Raw genomic sequence first — 13,524 nt, forward strand, 5'->3', positions numbered from 1 at the left:
GAATAAAGGGGGTTCATTAGACCCATTCATTTACTTCTTTGGTAGGCTTCACTGCATAACAGAGACATGCTAACAGCCTGGAGCACTATACTGGAGTTAGAAAACAGGAGTTACAATATGTGCATTCAAAGTTATAAACACCCAACTTACCACCTATAAGGTAAAAGTAAAAGAATAAAAAGATTATAGATGATCCAAGGAAGAAAAGGACAAGAGAAATACATGCAGGATTCTGTTACTTGTTATGGCAGCTGCTCTGCGTTCTCCAAACTTAAGACAGCATGGCAATAACCACCAGTCACAGAAATCTGCAGGGTCACACGGTCTTACGACAAACAGAATCAGCATAGCCTCAGCAGCAGTGTAAAGGGATAGTCTCCAAGTAAACAACGGAGCAATCTCTGGGGCACATTCCTGTATCTTTATTTTTACTCATGAGATGTGCCATCAATCTCAATGGGACTCCTGGAGGAGAAAGGCACTGTGCTCAACATGAGAGGGTAGCGGAATGTGCCTTTCTGGGAGTAGAGTTTGCTTGTAACTTCTTTTCCCTTATAAAACCTGCAAAGCCACTTAGGGGCTTTGGATGCTCACTCCCCATTAAAACTAATGGGAAATAGATGTTTAAGTCCCTTAGACAACTTTGAAAGTATTAGTTGTAACTTTTATAAGTTCCATGGAGTTGCTCTGAAGTCTGTACAAGGGGCAACCTCCTTTCTTGTACGAGCCACCCCCAAAGTTCCCAAATGTTTGAAGGACAGCAAGGACAGCTCTGCCTTGCTTCGGTTAGAATATCCCCTACCCATTAATAACCCAGTCTGCGTAGGTCCACGGGGTGCTTTAAGGCAGGTCTCCATGCATTATAAATAAATTTTCTGAAATACAAATTAAACAGCCACATCAAACCAATTTAAGTTTGTATTTGTCCCACCCTACTCCCACATCTCAGTGTGTGATCACATAGCTCCCTTCCTCTCCCCTCTCCTCGGATGGCGATAGGGCGGCTGAGGTACAGTTTGTGTCCTTGCATTAATTTTAACCTGAAGGGCACAGAGAGGCTGTCTGGAATGGTCTGCTGGAGCAAGGATAACTCAGGCAAATGTTAGTCCTTCTCTGCCACCTAGTGGCTATGAATAGAATGGCACTGAATGAAATTGTGGCTAGAAATTGTGGTTAGATTCTCCCAAGTTCATACACTGTGTCAAGGAGTCTTGCCCTCCCTTGAACAAGTTTCTGTCAGACTTGTTCCTTTTAGGGTGACCAGACAGTAAGTGTGAAAAATTGGGACAGGGCATGGGGGGTACTAGGCGACTATATAAGACAAAGCCCCAAATATCAGGACTGTCCTTATAAAATCAGGACATCTAGTCACCCTCGTTTCTTCTGTGCACCAATGGGACACAAGAAGACATACGCCCCCAAGAGGCAGGGAGGGTGTGTGGCCACAGAGTGAGACCACTAAGTTAGGGAGGGAGTTCGCTGAACCCATTGTAGGGATGTGTCTCCCCCTGAGAGGCTACTTGCTTCCCTGAGCGCAGAATCCCTCCTGAAAATCCTTCAGGAGAGGGAGTTCTGCACTGCACCCAACATGGATCCATGTCTAGCAGGCACAGTAGAGCCCTGTATTACGTCTCCAGTTAAAGCGTCACTGCGTTAAACCTTTTCCGGCTCTGTCCAACAAGAACAAACTCCATTTCCCAATGGAAATTGGCATGAAATCCAGATTTCCATAAGAATCTCACTCTACTCTCTGCATTGCCAATACCATTATCTTGGAGAGTAAATTACTCTGGGCCAGATGCTGTAGTCATTCACACAGGCAAAGCTCCTACTAACTTCAGTGGGATTTCACCTGCATGACAGACTGCAAGGTCAAGCTGTTGTTGGGTAGCATTTGCTTTTGTGGAAATGCAAGTGTTTTCTGGAAACATCACATGCTGAGTAGTTCTTATTCATGCAAGCCAGCCGGCTGACGCCAATACTCCTCAGGGTAAGTGCAATTCCATGTAACTTAAGGGGTGCAGAATTAGACCCTAGATGTGTAGTGGAGACCCCCCAAAAATGTGCAGCAGAAGGTTAAAATTCATATCTCACCATGAGCACATACAATGGGGTGCTTAGAGCACTGAAATATATGCTATGTGGTCTCCTACTGTATCAAGTGCGCTGGACACACCTTTGCCTTATTTGGCTCATGCGTGTTTTCATATCAGCTGCAGAGGATACTGAATGGACGTTAACTGTGGTCACTTCATCCAAGAGGCTTTCAGGTCATAACTGGCTGCCCAAACATTCCCATTTCCTCCCAGGTCCTTTCTCCTCCTCTCCAGGATAGCAAAGCCCCAGGGAAGGTAGAAGCCAACAGACACTGCTGCTGCCAGGCCACAACACGCTGCTGTCCCCAGGAAGAGCAACACAAAGGAGGATGAGCATCAGGAGGAGGAGTGCTTTCAGTTTCCCTACCCAAGGGCTGAGCAATGCTGCAACTGGGGTAGCAGGCACAACCCTCCTGGAGGTCGGGAGGGACATGCAGGGAACCATACCCACTCTCACGCCCCTTCTGGGGGTGCAGCTTTCCCCTCGCAACAGGAGCTGTTGGCTAGTTGTCAGATGACCGCCTTTAAAATATCCCATGGAGGAAGCAGTATCTGTGCTCTGGGGAGCATAAGGACTGCAACTGTATCCAAGCACACGGGTGGTGAGGATGCCTATTCGCCTTGTGCCTCTAGCAGAGTGGCCAGTTGCAGTCCTGCTCCCAAGGAGGAGCACCATGCAAAACAAGGAGCGCCTGAGAGGGCTGATCTGCAACCAGCACCACTTCCTGAAAGCTCAACTTTGACAGGGAAGCGCTTCCTGAAAATAAGGGAAGAGCATGTTCTTAGCATGTGTACTCACATGGCCATGTAGGTCAGTGTTCAGCAGCATCACTGCACAGGTAAGACAATGGACTCCATCTGGGAAAAGAAACAGAGCAAATATCACACACAAATAGGGTGACCAGATAGCAGCGTGAAAAATTGGGACACACTTTTTTTTTTGGGAGTGGAGATATAGTTACATACATAAGACAAAGTCCCTTATATCAGGAAGGTCCCAATAACATTGAGACGTTTGATCACACTACACAAAAACTCACATTACCCAGGACAATGTATTTAAGATCAGCTCAGATTGCACTAGGACCCTGCTCACCAACTGAGTCTGCCTCTGCTTTTAAGGGGAATCTGGTCATCAAGTAGCACACAGAAAAATGCAGGAAAATCAATCTAACGTCATTTAACGAAAATCAGTTCATCTCATACTTTCTTTTGTCTTCTGTCATCTGACAAAACTGTCTTGCAGCATCGACTGATAAGATAAAGTAGATATGAAACCATACTCTCACGGCTACTTTGCTGGTATCAGAACACCAAATGGAATCAGGTTTTTCTTTTTTTGCTCGTTAGGGCCAGAACAGAAAGAATAAACACCCTGTCTCCTTGCCAGGGACACCACTGACCTTCCAGCAAGGAGATGTTATAGCCTCTCTCAGCTGGTATGTCTGGTCTTCCAGAAACATAGTCCTGGAAAACATGAGCACATACTATTTCTCCCCACAGGGCCCCTGACTTCTGCACTGCTTGTCTTAGACTCTGAATGAGGCAGGGCTGTACAATGAAAAAGGCTGCTGGTGCTCACAGGACCCCAGCCTCATATGCAGCAGAAGCTGCCTGTTGTGTTGTCAGTGTGGCAGGGATCCACAGGAAGAGGATCTTGAGGTGACAGGACTGGATTAGAAGCCGGAAGAAATGGGTTCTCTTTCAGGCTTTGCCATTGGCTGATTATGTGGCATTGGGAAAGTCATGTAGGCTGACATTTGCAGAAGCAGCCACTGACTGTGTGTTCCTCATTTTCCTGAGGCCTCATTTTAAGACATCTGGAGCCAGCTTTCCAAAGTGCTGATGGCCCACTAATCCAGCTGAAATTGATGGGAGCTGACCATCTGTGAAAATCAAGCCCTAGGCATCTTGCATTGGTCACCCCAAACTAGCAAACACTTGAAAATATCGATCTTCATCTCTCTGTGCCTCAGTACCCCCATCTGTAAAGTGAGGGTCATAGTATCACCTCACCGGGGATGGGTGAAGACACATTCATCCCTCTCTATGAAGCATTCAACTATTACACTGATGAGCACCATAAAAAGAAAGAGTGAGGAAATAAACCATTTCATATTCAATGGGAGATCTGCATGATGTGCAGTGAGTAAGCCATTGGGCCATACGTACTGTTCATCCTGTGTACTGAACTGAGGCCAGGGAGGACATGCTCAATTATAAGCATGTATATAGCCATGCTGAGGAACTACTCAAGTACTTAGGCATGTTTAAATACCATGTTGAACTGAGGCCAAGATAAATAAGATTGTCCTGCCTCTGTCCATACCATTCTTCTGGCAAGGATAAATTAGAGGACTACCATTCTCACTGTTGTCAATCTCTCGCCTTCCACAAACAGTCCGTTTTCATGCATATACTTGTTTTGCCTCAGGCAGGAGAACATTTCTAGCAGGAAATATACAGGCTATAGCCAAAAGTGAAAGAACAAAGAGGAATGCCCATGATCTAGAAATCAGAAGCAAAATTACCTTGAGTAGAAACGGTGTTTGGGTTACACTGATAGTATCTGTTGGAGAAGTGGATTAATACTCTCTCTCTTTCCTGAGTTTCTCCAATAAGTGAAAAGGCTTTAAAGAAACTCCTAAAAGAAGTTTAAAGAAAACTGAAATTAAAATCACAGATCTCTACTGGCTTGGCACTGCCCTTATAATACAGCACATTTCACAGTAAGGGATAGATGACTGCATGTGAAAAACCTGTTTCCAAGAGTCTTCTTTTTTTTTTTTTTAAATGGAGATATAACTATCTCTTAGAACTGGAAGGGACTCCAAAGGGTCATTGAGTCCACTAGCAGGACCAAGTACTGATTTTGCCCCAGATTCCTAAGTGGCCCCCTCAAGGATTGAGCTCACAACCCTGAGTTTGACAAACTCAAAGCACTAAGCTATGGAAGAAAGCTCAACTAGATAATTATTCCCAATATATTTAATCTGGAAGGGGCAAGCAAGTTATTGATGGTCTGAGCAGTAGGATACGTGTACTGATACAAAATTGTATTATTTTAAATATTTTTCTCTTGTATTTTGAGGCTTTTTGGATAGAGAATATGCAAAGAATAAAGAAGAAGAGCACAGCTGGGACCACTACCTATTTGGGCTTTGACGGAAGACTGGTGCAGGCCTGTTATTATGGATGGTGCAATTTTTAAATGCATTTTCTGTTGTTCTTTAAATGATCACTTTGGTCCCTATCTTGCAGACACCTAGGCACGTGCTTAACTTTACTCCTTCGAATAGTCTCACTGAAATCAATGGCACCACTCATGGTAGTAAGGTAGGCATGTGCATTAAGGTTCTGCAGGATTGAGGCCTGGATTAAATAGCTTCAGAGACAATGCTGTTTATGGTTAGCCATCTCTCTAGCATCTATCACCACAGTACCTCAGGCCTCCCACATGTTAAGGGCCAGACTGTGCCCTGAGGATCCCCAGCATGGGGGTGGTGTGGGGCCACCTCACCCCATGGGGAGCTCCAGGGAAGGGAGGAAGGAAAGCGAGGCTCCCTCACCCAAGAGCAGGAACCATCTGGCCCAACAAATCTGTCCTCACCACAGCCCTGTAAGGGAGTCCAATACTGTTCCCATTTTACTGAGGGCAAATTGAGACACAGGGAGACTGTGACTTGCCCACAGTTACAGGAAAGTTTGTGCAGCACCAGAAATACCCCCCCACCCTCCCCTCCACACACACACGCACGCCTTCTGAGTCTCAGAGCAGTTTCCTAACATAAAAGCATCCTTATTCCCGGCAGCATTGCCAACTCCCCCAGTGAAATCTGGTGCTCTTCATAAACTCCCAAATCCTGCAGTCAGGTGACCACATGGGAGTCTCCACTTTCATTTTTTTTAAAAGGGTGTTTCCAGCCCTTATGGTTGCAGAGAAAAACTTGAAAACGTAAATCTTGAAGGCTCAACACAAGAAGGCAAATACAACATACACCAGATGTACTATTGCTGAAACTCTCGGGATGTTTAGGGGCCTGACTCACGATTTATGAGCCCTTGTGGTCAGCAAAACTGTATTAGTAAATGCTCCTTTTGTTTACACTACATGATGCAGGAAGTCCATAGTGGTGTAGCTGAATAATCTCATATTTTATATAGAGAGAGTGAGTGCGTTGATGCTGGCTACCAGGAGATCTCTGCACCACCAGACCTTATATCTGTGTGCGCGCAGGCACTAGGACTATTGTTAATTTTATGTATGTATTTTTAAACAATCTACTTCATAGTTAAACACAACTGTGCCATGCTAGGAGCTCTAGTCTCTCCCCAGTTCATATCGCTGCCCTCCATTTGAACAGTGTTTTGCAAACAGAGAAGACACGTTCTCTGTCCTGACAACTCTACAATCTAACAAACAAGACAAAAGGCAAGGGAAGCCACGGGACTACAGAAATTAATATTCAGTACAAAATATACTCTCCATTATTTAATCCAAAGATTACTGCAATATTGAGTGGGCCAGGCCCAAACGCGGTAGGGGCTAGATGATTGCCAATAAACACGACCCTACATTGTGGGTGATATGAAGCCGCTTCACCCCATCAAGAGCCCTGGGGTAGACTGCGTCTCAGAGTTCCAACTGGGTGAAGCTATGGCCCCACCTCCTCCTTGCCCCTCCCATCCTCCTTTGCTGTGATATGTGCCCCTAGGGAGCAGGGTCTGTGACTAAGACAGGCCTTAAGATGGTGGGTAAAAGGCTCTCTGCATGCTTGCCCCTGCACACCATGTAATGGCCAGGCAGAATCGGGACCTGTAGTAACACCGCTGTTGCAATGTTCTGAACAGCTACTATATTATATATTTTATTGAAGGGCACTACTATTAATGTAAATGGGAATTATGCATAATCATGCAGAGAACACCCCCCTGAAACATGCACCGAAAGGTACTGGATTTCACCATTATAAATATAAAGTATATTTGGAATCACACTGCATGACTTATAAAACTGAAACATGCAGTGATTATTCCACAACATGGGACTTGCTCCTGCATGGAGCTGAGCATTCTTACTCCAGTCTAGCAAAGTGTTTAAGCACATGCATAATTTAAGCACATGACTAGTACCATAGTTTTCAAAGAGTTAAATACGTGCTTAAGTGCATTGTTGGAGCAGGTCGCAGTACTTGGCACCTTCCAGGACTGAGCTCCTGGAAACTACACTTGCAATAAGTCCTTTTTTTCTTTTGGACAAAGGCCAGTTGTAAACTAATCTTCATAGTTTTATATCAATGGAAAAAATCTCTCTCCTTTAAAATTATTACTGTTTAGCTGTCAGAACATTTATACCAGTGCTAGCAGACTGTTGCCACACAGAGGGGATATTTCCACTCCTAAAAATAAGAAACAAATATTAAAGGGAGAGGCCCAGTTCTGATTTTTTTTTAAAAACTTAGGAAGTTAAAATGCTAGGGCCAGAGTTTCAGAAGGGTACTGAGCACTCATATTCAAAAGCGTTCCGCACTCAGCAGCTCCCATTGTTCTAGATGTTCTTAGGTGCTTACAAAATTTCAGAAGAGCTGAGCAACTCGAGTGTGCAGTGCAACTGGAGAGCCTGAATTCCAAAGCTGGCTAGCCAAAAAAGCTTGGCGCATATCATGATTCTGCTGTCACATTCCCTCATTCTTCTGATTTATAGCACGTCTACATTGGCTCAATCATGTCTTTCCTATTAACTTTTAATGCACCACAGCTAGGCCACAGTGTTACTATTTGTTCCCCTCAATCACCAGAACAGGCAGGAAGATCACCAAGTGTGACAGCATATACCACTATGTTCACCCTTTTTACAAGACGATATTAATTTTTGTACAAAGTATGCCCTGTGAGGGATCATTTGAAAACTCATAATTTGCTGATCATTATTGTCCTGGTGAAATGTGTGTGGTAGCATTGCATGCAAAGTTAAAAATGTCCACTGCAGGGTTCGGCAACCTTGCAGAAGTTGTGTGCTGAATCTTCATTTATTCACTCTAATTTAAGGTTTCGTGTGCCAGTAATACATTTTAACCTTTTTAGAAGGTCTCTTTCTATAAGTCTTTAATATATAACTAAACTATTGTTGTATGTAAAGTAAATAAGGGTTTTAAAATGTTTTAAGAAGCTTCATTTAAAATTGAATTAAAATGCAGAGCCCCCTGGACTGGTGGCCAGGGCCCAGGCACTGTGAGTGCCACTGAAAATCAGCTCGCGTGCCACCTTCAGCACACGTGCCATAGGTTGCCTACCCCGGTATACTGTATAACATTCCTGAGATGTTCTAAGTTTAGAAAAGCAGAAACAAATCAGTTCCTCAGAGACAAAAGGCAAACTAGTGTCAACAAGGTGTTAACTAAATCAAATGGACCTGCACCTGGTTAAGTGGCCATTCTTTTGGCAGGAAAAAGGGTTTGAACAAGAAATTTACATCTTGGTAAAGAAACAGCTGGAGGTTCCCATCCCCACAGACTTTCTGTCTCCTGACTCCCAGCTGGAGATAATTCTCAAAGAAAAGGAAACGTGCAAGAATGGGGAACAGAGGTCCCAAATTTCTCCTTTCATCTTTACTCACGGCATTGACAAAACTTGAAGGACACAGGAAGCATCACTGGATTGGGGAGGGATCCTGGCAGAATGGAATTCAGGCAGTAAGACTGCTAAAACACGGTGAGAGAGACCTTTGCTTTTAATTCACTCTAACTTGTTAAGTTAGGTATTAGTAGCATTTATTTTTATTTTCTTGTAACCAACTCTGACTTTTATGCCTTGTAACCATTTAAAATTTATCTTCTTGTAGTTAATAAAATTGTTTTATTGTTTTATCTAAGCCAGTGTGTGCTTGGACTGAAGTGTTTGGGAAACTCCATGTGAGATAACAGGATTTGTGCATATCATGTTCTATTAATAAAATGACGGCTTCTATATGAGCTTGTGTTGCCCAGGAGGGAGCTGGGCAGTACAAGAAGCACATTTCTGAGGGAAAGTGTGGGACTGGGAATTGCCTGGTGTTGCCGTTCAGTGTAATTCAAGAGAGGCTGCCAGTACCACTCATACGGTATAGCTGGGACTAGTGTACATGCTGGAGGGTGGGTGACACCAGATCAAGAATGGTTGCTCTCACAGCAAAGCAGTGTAAAAAGCACCCCAAGTTGGAGAATGGATGGGACACAGCAGTTCAGCAGTCCAGACTGCACCCTGGGTAATGTCACATCAAGAATTTTAACAATTCAAAAAAAGGATTTCCCTCCAGGGAATGTTACAAATTTTTAGTTTCTTTAGTAATGTTATAATAATATTAGGGCTGTCAAGTGATTACAGTAATTAATCGTCATTAATCGCGTTGTTAAACAACAACAGAATACCTTTTATTTTAAATATTTTGGATGTTTACTATACACCTCTACCTCGATATAACGCTGTCCTCGGGAGCCAAAAAATCTTACTGTGTTATAGGTGAAACCACGTTATATCGAACTTGCTTTGATCCACTGGAGTGCGCAGCCCCACCCCCCGGAGCACTGCTTTACCACGTTCTATCGAATTTGTGTTATATCGGATCGAGTTATATCAGGGTAGAGGTGTATTTTCAAATATTTTAATTTCAATTACAAAATAGAATACTAAGTGTACAGTGCTCACTTTGTATTTATTTTTAGTACAAATATTTGCACTGTAAAAACAAAAAAAATTTTTTTTTCCAATTCACCTTTTGCAAGTACTGAAGTGAAATCTCTTTATCATGAAAGTGGACTTATAAATGTGGAATTATGTATAAAAAAACTGCATTCAAAAATAAAACAAAGTCCACTCAGTCCTACTCCTTGGTCAGACAATCACTCAGACAAACAAGGTTAGTTACAATTTGCAGGAGATAATACTGCTTGCTTCTTGTTTGCAATGTCACCTGAAAGCGAGAACAGGCATTCGCATGGCCCTGTTGTAGCCAGCATCACAAGATTTTTACGTGCCAGATGCACTAAAGATTCATATGTCTCTTCATGCTTCAACCACCATTCCAGAGGACATGCCTCCATGCTGATGATGGTTTCAATGCTCCAAAGCAGTGTGGACCAACGCATGTTCATCTTCATCATCTGAGTCAGATGCCACCAGCAGAAGGTTGATTTTCTTTTCTGGTGTTTTGGGTTCTGTAGTTTCCACATCAGAGTGTTGCTCTTTAAGACTTCTGAAAGCATGTTCCACACCTCAGTCCTATCAGATTTTGGATAGCATGTCAGATTCTTAAACCTTGGGTCAAGTGCTGTAGTTAATTTTAGAACTCTCACATCGGTACCTTCTTTGCGTTTTGTCAAATCTGCTGTGAAAGTGTTCTTAAAACGAACATGTGCTGGGTCATCATCCAAGACTGCTATAACAACATGAAATATATGCAGATATAGGTAAAACAGAGCAAGAGACATACAATTCTTCCCCCAAGGAGTAAGTCACAAATTTAATTGACTCATTATTTTTTTAATGCGCAACATCAGTATGGAAGCATATCCTCTGGAATGGTGGTCGAAGCATGAAGGGGCATACAAATGTTTAGCATATCTGGCATGTAAATACCTTGCAACGCCAGCTACAAAAGTGCCATGTGAACGCCTGTTCTCACTTTCAGGTGACGTTGTAAATAAGAAACAGGCAGCAGTATCTCCCGTCAAGGTAAAGAAACTTTGTGTCTTAGCGATTGGCAGAATAAGTAGGACTGAGTGAACATGTAGGCCCTAAAGTTTTACACTGTGTGGCAAACTCAGGACACTTAGCTACCAGGAGAGGGGTAGTAATTAGTCCCAGAAGGCTAAACCATGGAGGAATAAGGTTCAGCTGGAACAGAGGTTACCAGGGAGCTAATCAGTTTCAGCTGGCCCCAATGGCTGGAGACCTTTTTAAACCCTCCCTGGCAGGGAAGCAAGGAGGGGAGGAGAGAAGTAGAATAGCTGCCAGCGAGTAGGGGCAGCTGAACTCTGAAACTTTTCTTGCAAGGCAGATCGCACTCTCCCCAGAAGGAGAGGAAAACAGAGCAAGGGCCTGACTGAGAAGGGATCAGCCAGACCCTGCGCAACTGTGAAGGGCTTTTGCTTTGCCCAAGCCTGTGTCTCCAAGGCTAAGAAGGACGGAGCTAGCAGAGGAGAGGCAGGTACTTTGCCACAACTGTTTGTTTTTGAGTGCAGTTACGTAACCAAAAAAAAAAATCTGCATTTGGAAGTTACACTTTCCCGATAAAGAGACTGTTCTTAAGCACTTGTATGAGGTGAATTGAAAGATAGTATTTCTTTTATAATTTTACAATGCATATATTTGTAATAAAAAATAATAATATAAAGTGAGCCCTGTGCACTTTGTATTCTGTGCTGTAACTGAAATCAATATTGAAAATGTAGAAAATCATCCAAAAATATCTACTAAATTTTAATTGGTATTCTATTGTTATAAGTGTGTTTAATCACAATTAATGTTTTTAATCACAATTTTTTTGCGTTAATCACATGAGTTAACTGCGATTAATTGACAGCCCTAGATAATATTTCCCCTTCATAAAACCCAAAAACTAGGGTCAACCAATGAAATTATTAGACAGCAGGTTTAATACAAACAAGAGGAAGCACTTTTTCACACAACACACAATTAACCTGCAGAACTCATTGTCATGGGATGTTGTGATGGCCAAAAGTATAAATGGGTCCAAAAAAGAACTAGGTAAGTTTACGGCTGTTAGCCAAGATAGTCAGAGACGCAACTCCAGCTGCAACTGTTCCTAAACCTCTGACTGCCAGAAGCCAGGAGAGGAAGACAGAGGTGGATCACTCCAACTGCCCTGTTCTGTACACTCCCTCTGAAGCTCTGGTAGTGTCAGAGACAAGACTTGTCTGCTACTTGTCTGGTACTGTCGGAAATAGGATACCGGGCTAGATGGACCATTGGTCTGACCTGGGATGGTTGTTCTTATGTTTTTATACACTCGAACTGCAGACTGAAAGAAGAGGAACTAATCTCCCCTTGGACTCCATCTTCAATTCCTTAGATTCTCTAGGGATAATTATATTTATTGAGACAATGTGAAAAGAATACGAGGTTTGGACATGAGCACATACCTGAGGGAGTGATCCAGCGTCATACCCGTGAAATCAAAAAACTTCAGGTATTCGTCAGCCACAAGTTTGCTGAACTCATTGCTTAAAAAAAAACAAAAAAACCCAAAAAGTTTATTATTAAAAAGCAAACTTCAAGCTGCTCTTATTATTGTACAGAATCAACCATATGCATGACAGTTCATGAAAAGCGCTGTGTCAACACATACTTTTTACCCAGGTGCTTTGCCACATCAGAGCGCTTGAATCGGTCCAGTTGGTAGAGGCGCTTAGCCAGCCTCCTGGCTGCTTCCAAATTGCTGTCAGTGCCATTGCTGAGATCTTTACTATGGTTTTCAGTGCTATCTTTCTCCAGGAGCTCATTGCTACCCATGGCAGCTGAGGAGTAGAACAGCGAGTTTTTCAGTCCAGCATTGCTATGTGATAAAAGGAATGTAAAGGGGAGAAAAAAGAATAAAGACCTCATGAACATTTTCAAGAAAGATTTACTTTCCAACCGGCAGGGAGGTGATTAATTGGCAAGACTGCAAGACATGATAAACTCGACTCAACTAAAGAACTGTTGAGAATTGACATATTTGTTTAGTAAAATCCCATGTTTTCTTGTTTGTAATGACTTTTCATAACACATGTAACTGTGCATAGCAGGTGCTTGAACTGATGCATCAAAAAGAGTTGCCAAAATGAGCTACTTGTAAATTGTGGACCATTATCTCAGAGTAACTCATCTGCAATCCTGTGGTGAGCAAACTGGGATTTACAATGGCTCACTCAAGTTATCTACTCCATCCTTCCCAGGCTCCCCTATGTACCAGACCTTGGTTCTGCTCCCAGACCCAGACTGGCCTCCCAGTGCCCAGGAGCTGCTGCAGATCTCAGCACTGTTCATACAGGCTCCATAGCCCCTGCTGTGCCAGCAAGTGCTACAGCAGTTCCTGTGAATTTTAGAAGGTGCAGAGGGAGGTAAAAGTGGGAAGGGGAGCAGGAATCAAGATAAGGAGTCTGAGGTGCAGAGGAAGCTGCACTGAAGTGGGGAGCTGACTCACAAAGGCTGTCTGGAGACTGCAAGAAGCACAGACCATGTGGAGCATCTACATTCTACAGCTTTCCCTGCTCTTGGTACTTTGTGGCTCCAGGGCTCTGCACCACTGGGTCCAAGCACCTTGTGAAGTTTCGGGGATCCACTGGTTATGCTGCCCCTGCCTTTCCTGAACCTCCCCTCAGACATGCAACCAACAGCCTGTTAGCTAATACGTATACTTATACGTACTGCACACCATACTAATATGTAA

The 13,524-nt window shown here is 43.3% G+C and overlaps 1 protein-coding gene across 3 annotated transcripts in view; it reads right to left on the minus strand.

Moving 5' to 3' along the window:
* PSD3 (pleckstrin and Sec7 domain containing 3) overlaps positions 1-13,524 on the minus strand; it is a 155,780-nt gene that overhangs the window by 72,736 nt on the left and 69,520 nt on the right. For all 3 annotated transcript variants that reach the window (XM_050944334.1, XM_050944336.1, XM_050944335.1), the window contains 4 exons: positions 12,442-12,648; positions 12,236-12,316; positions 4,628-4,740; positions 2,896-2,954 (listed from right to left, as the gene is read on the minus strand). In XM_050944334.1, the coding sequence (XP_050800291.1) occupies positions 2,896-2,954; positions 4,628-4,740; positions 12,236-12,316; positions 12,442-12,648 (460 nt within the window). The remainder of the gene's footprint in view (positions 1-2,895; positions 2,955-4,627; positions 4,741-12,235; positions 12,317-12,441; positions 12,649-13,524) is intronic.

The sequence above is a fragment of the Gopherus flavomarginatus genome, chromosome 3 (genome assembly GCF_025201925.1).
Source record: "Gopherus flavomarginatus isolate rGopFla2 chromosome 3, rGopFla2.mat.asm, whole genome shotgun sequence".
Classification (NCBI taxonomy): Eukaryota; Metazoa; Chordata; order Testudines; family Testudinidae; genus Gopherus; species Gopherus flavomarginatus.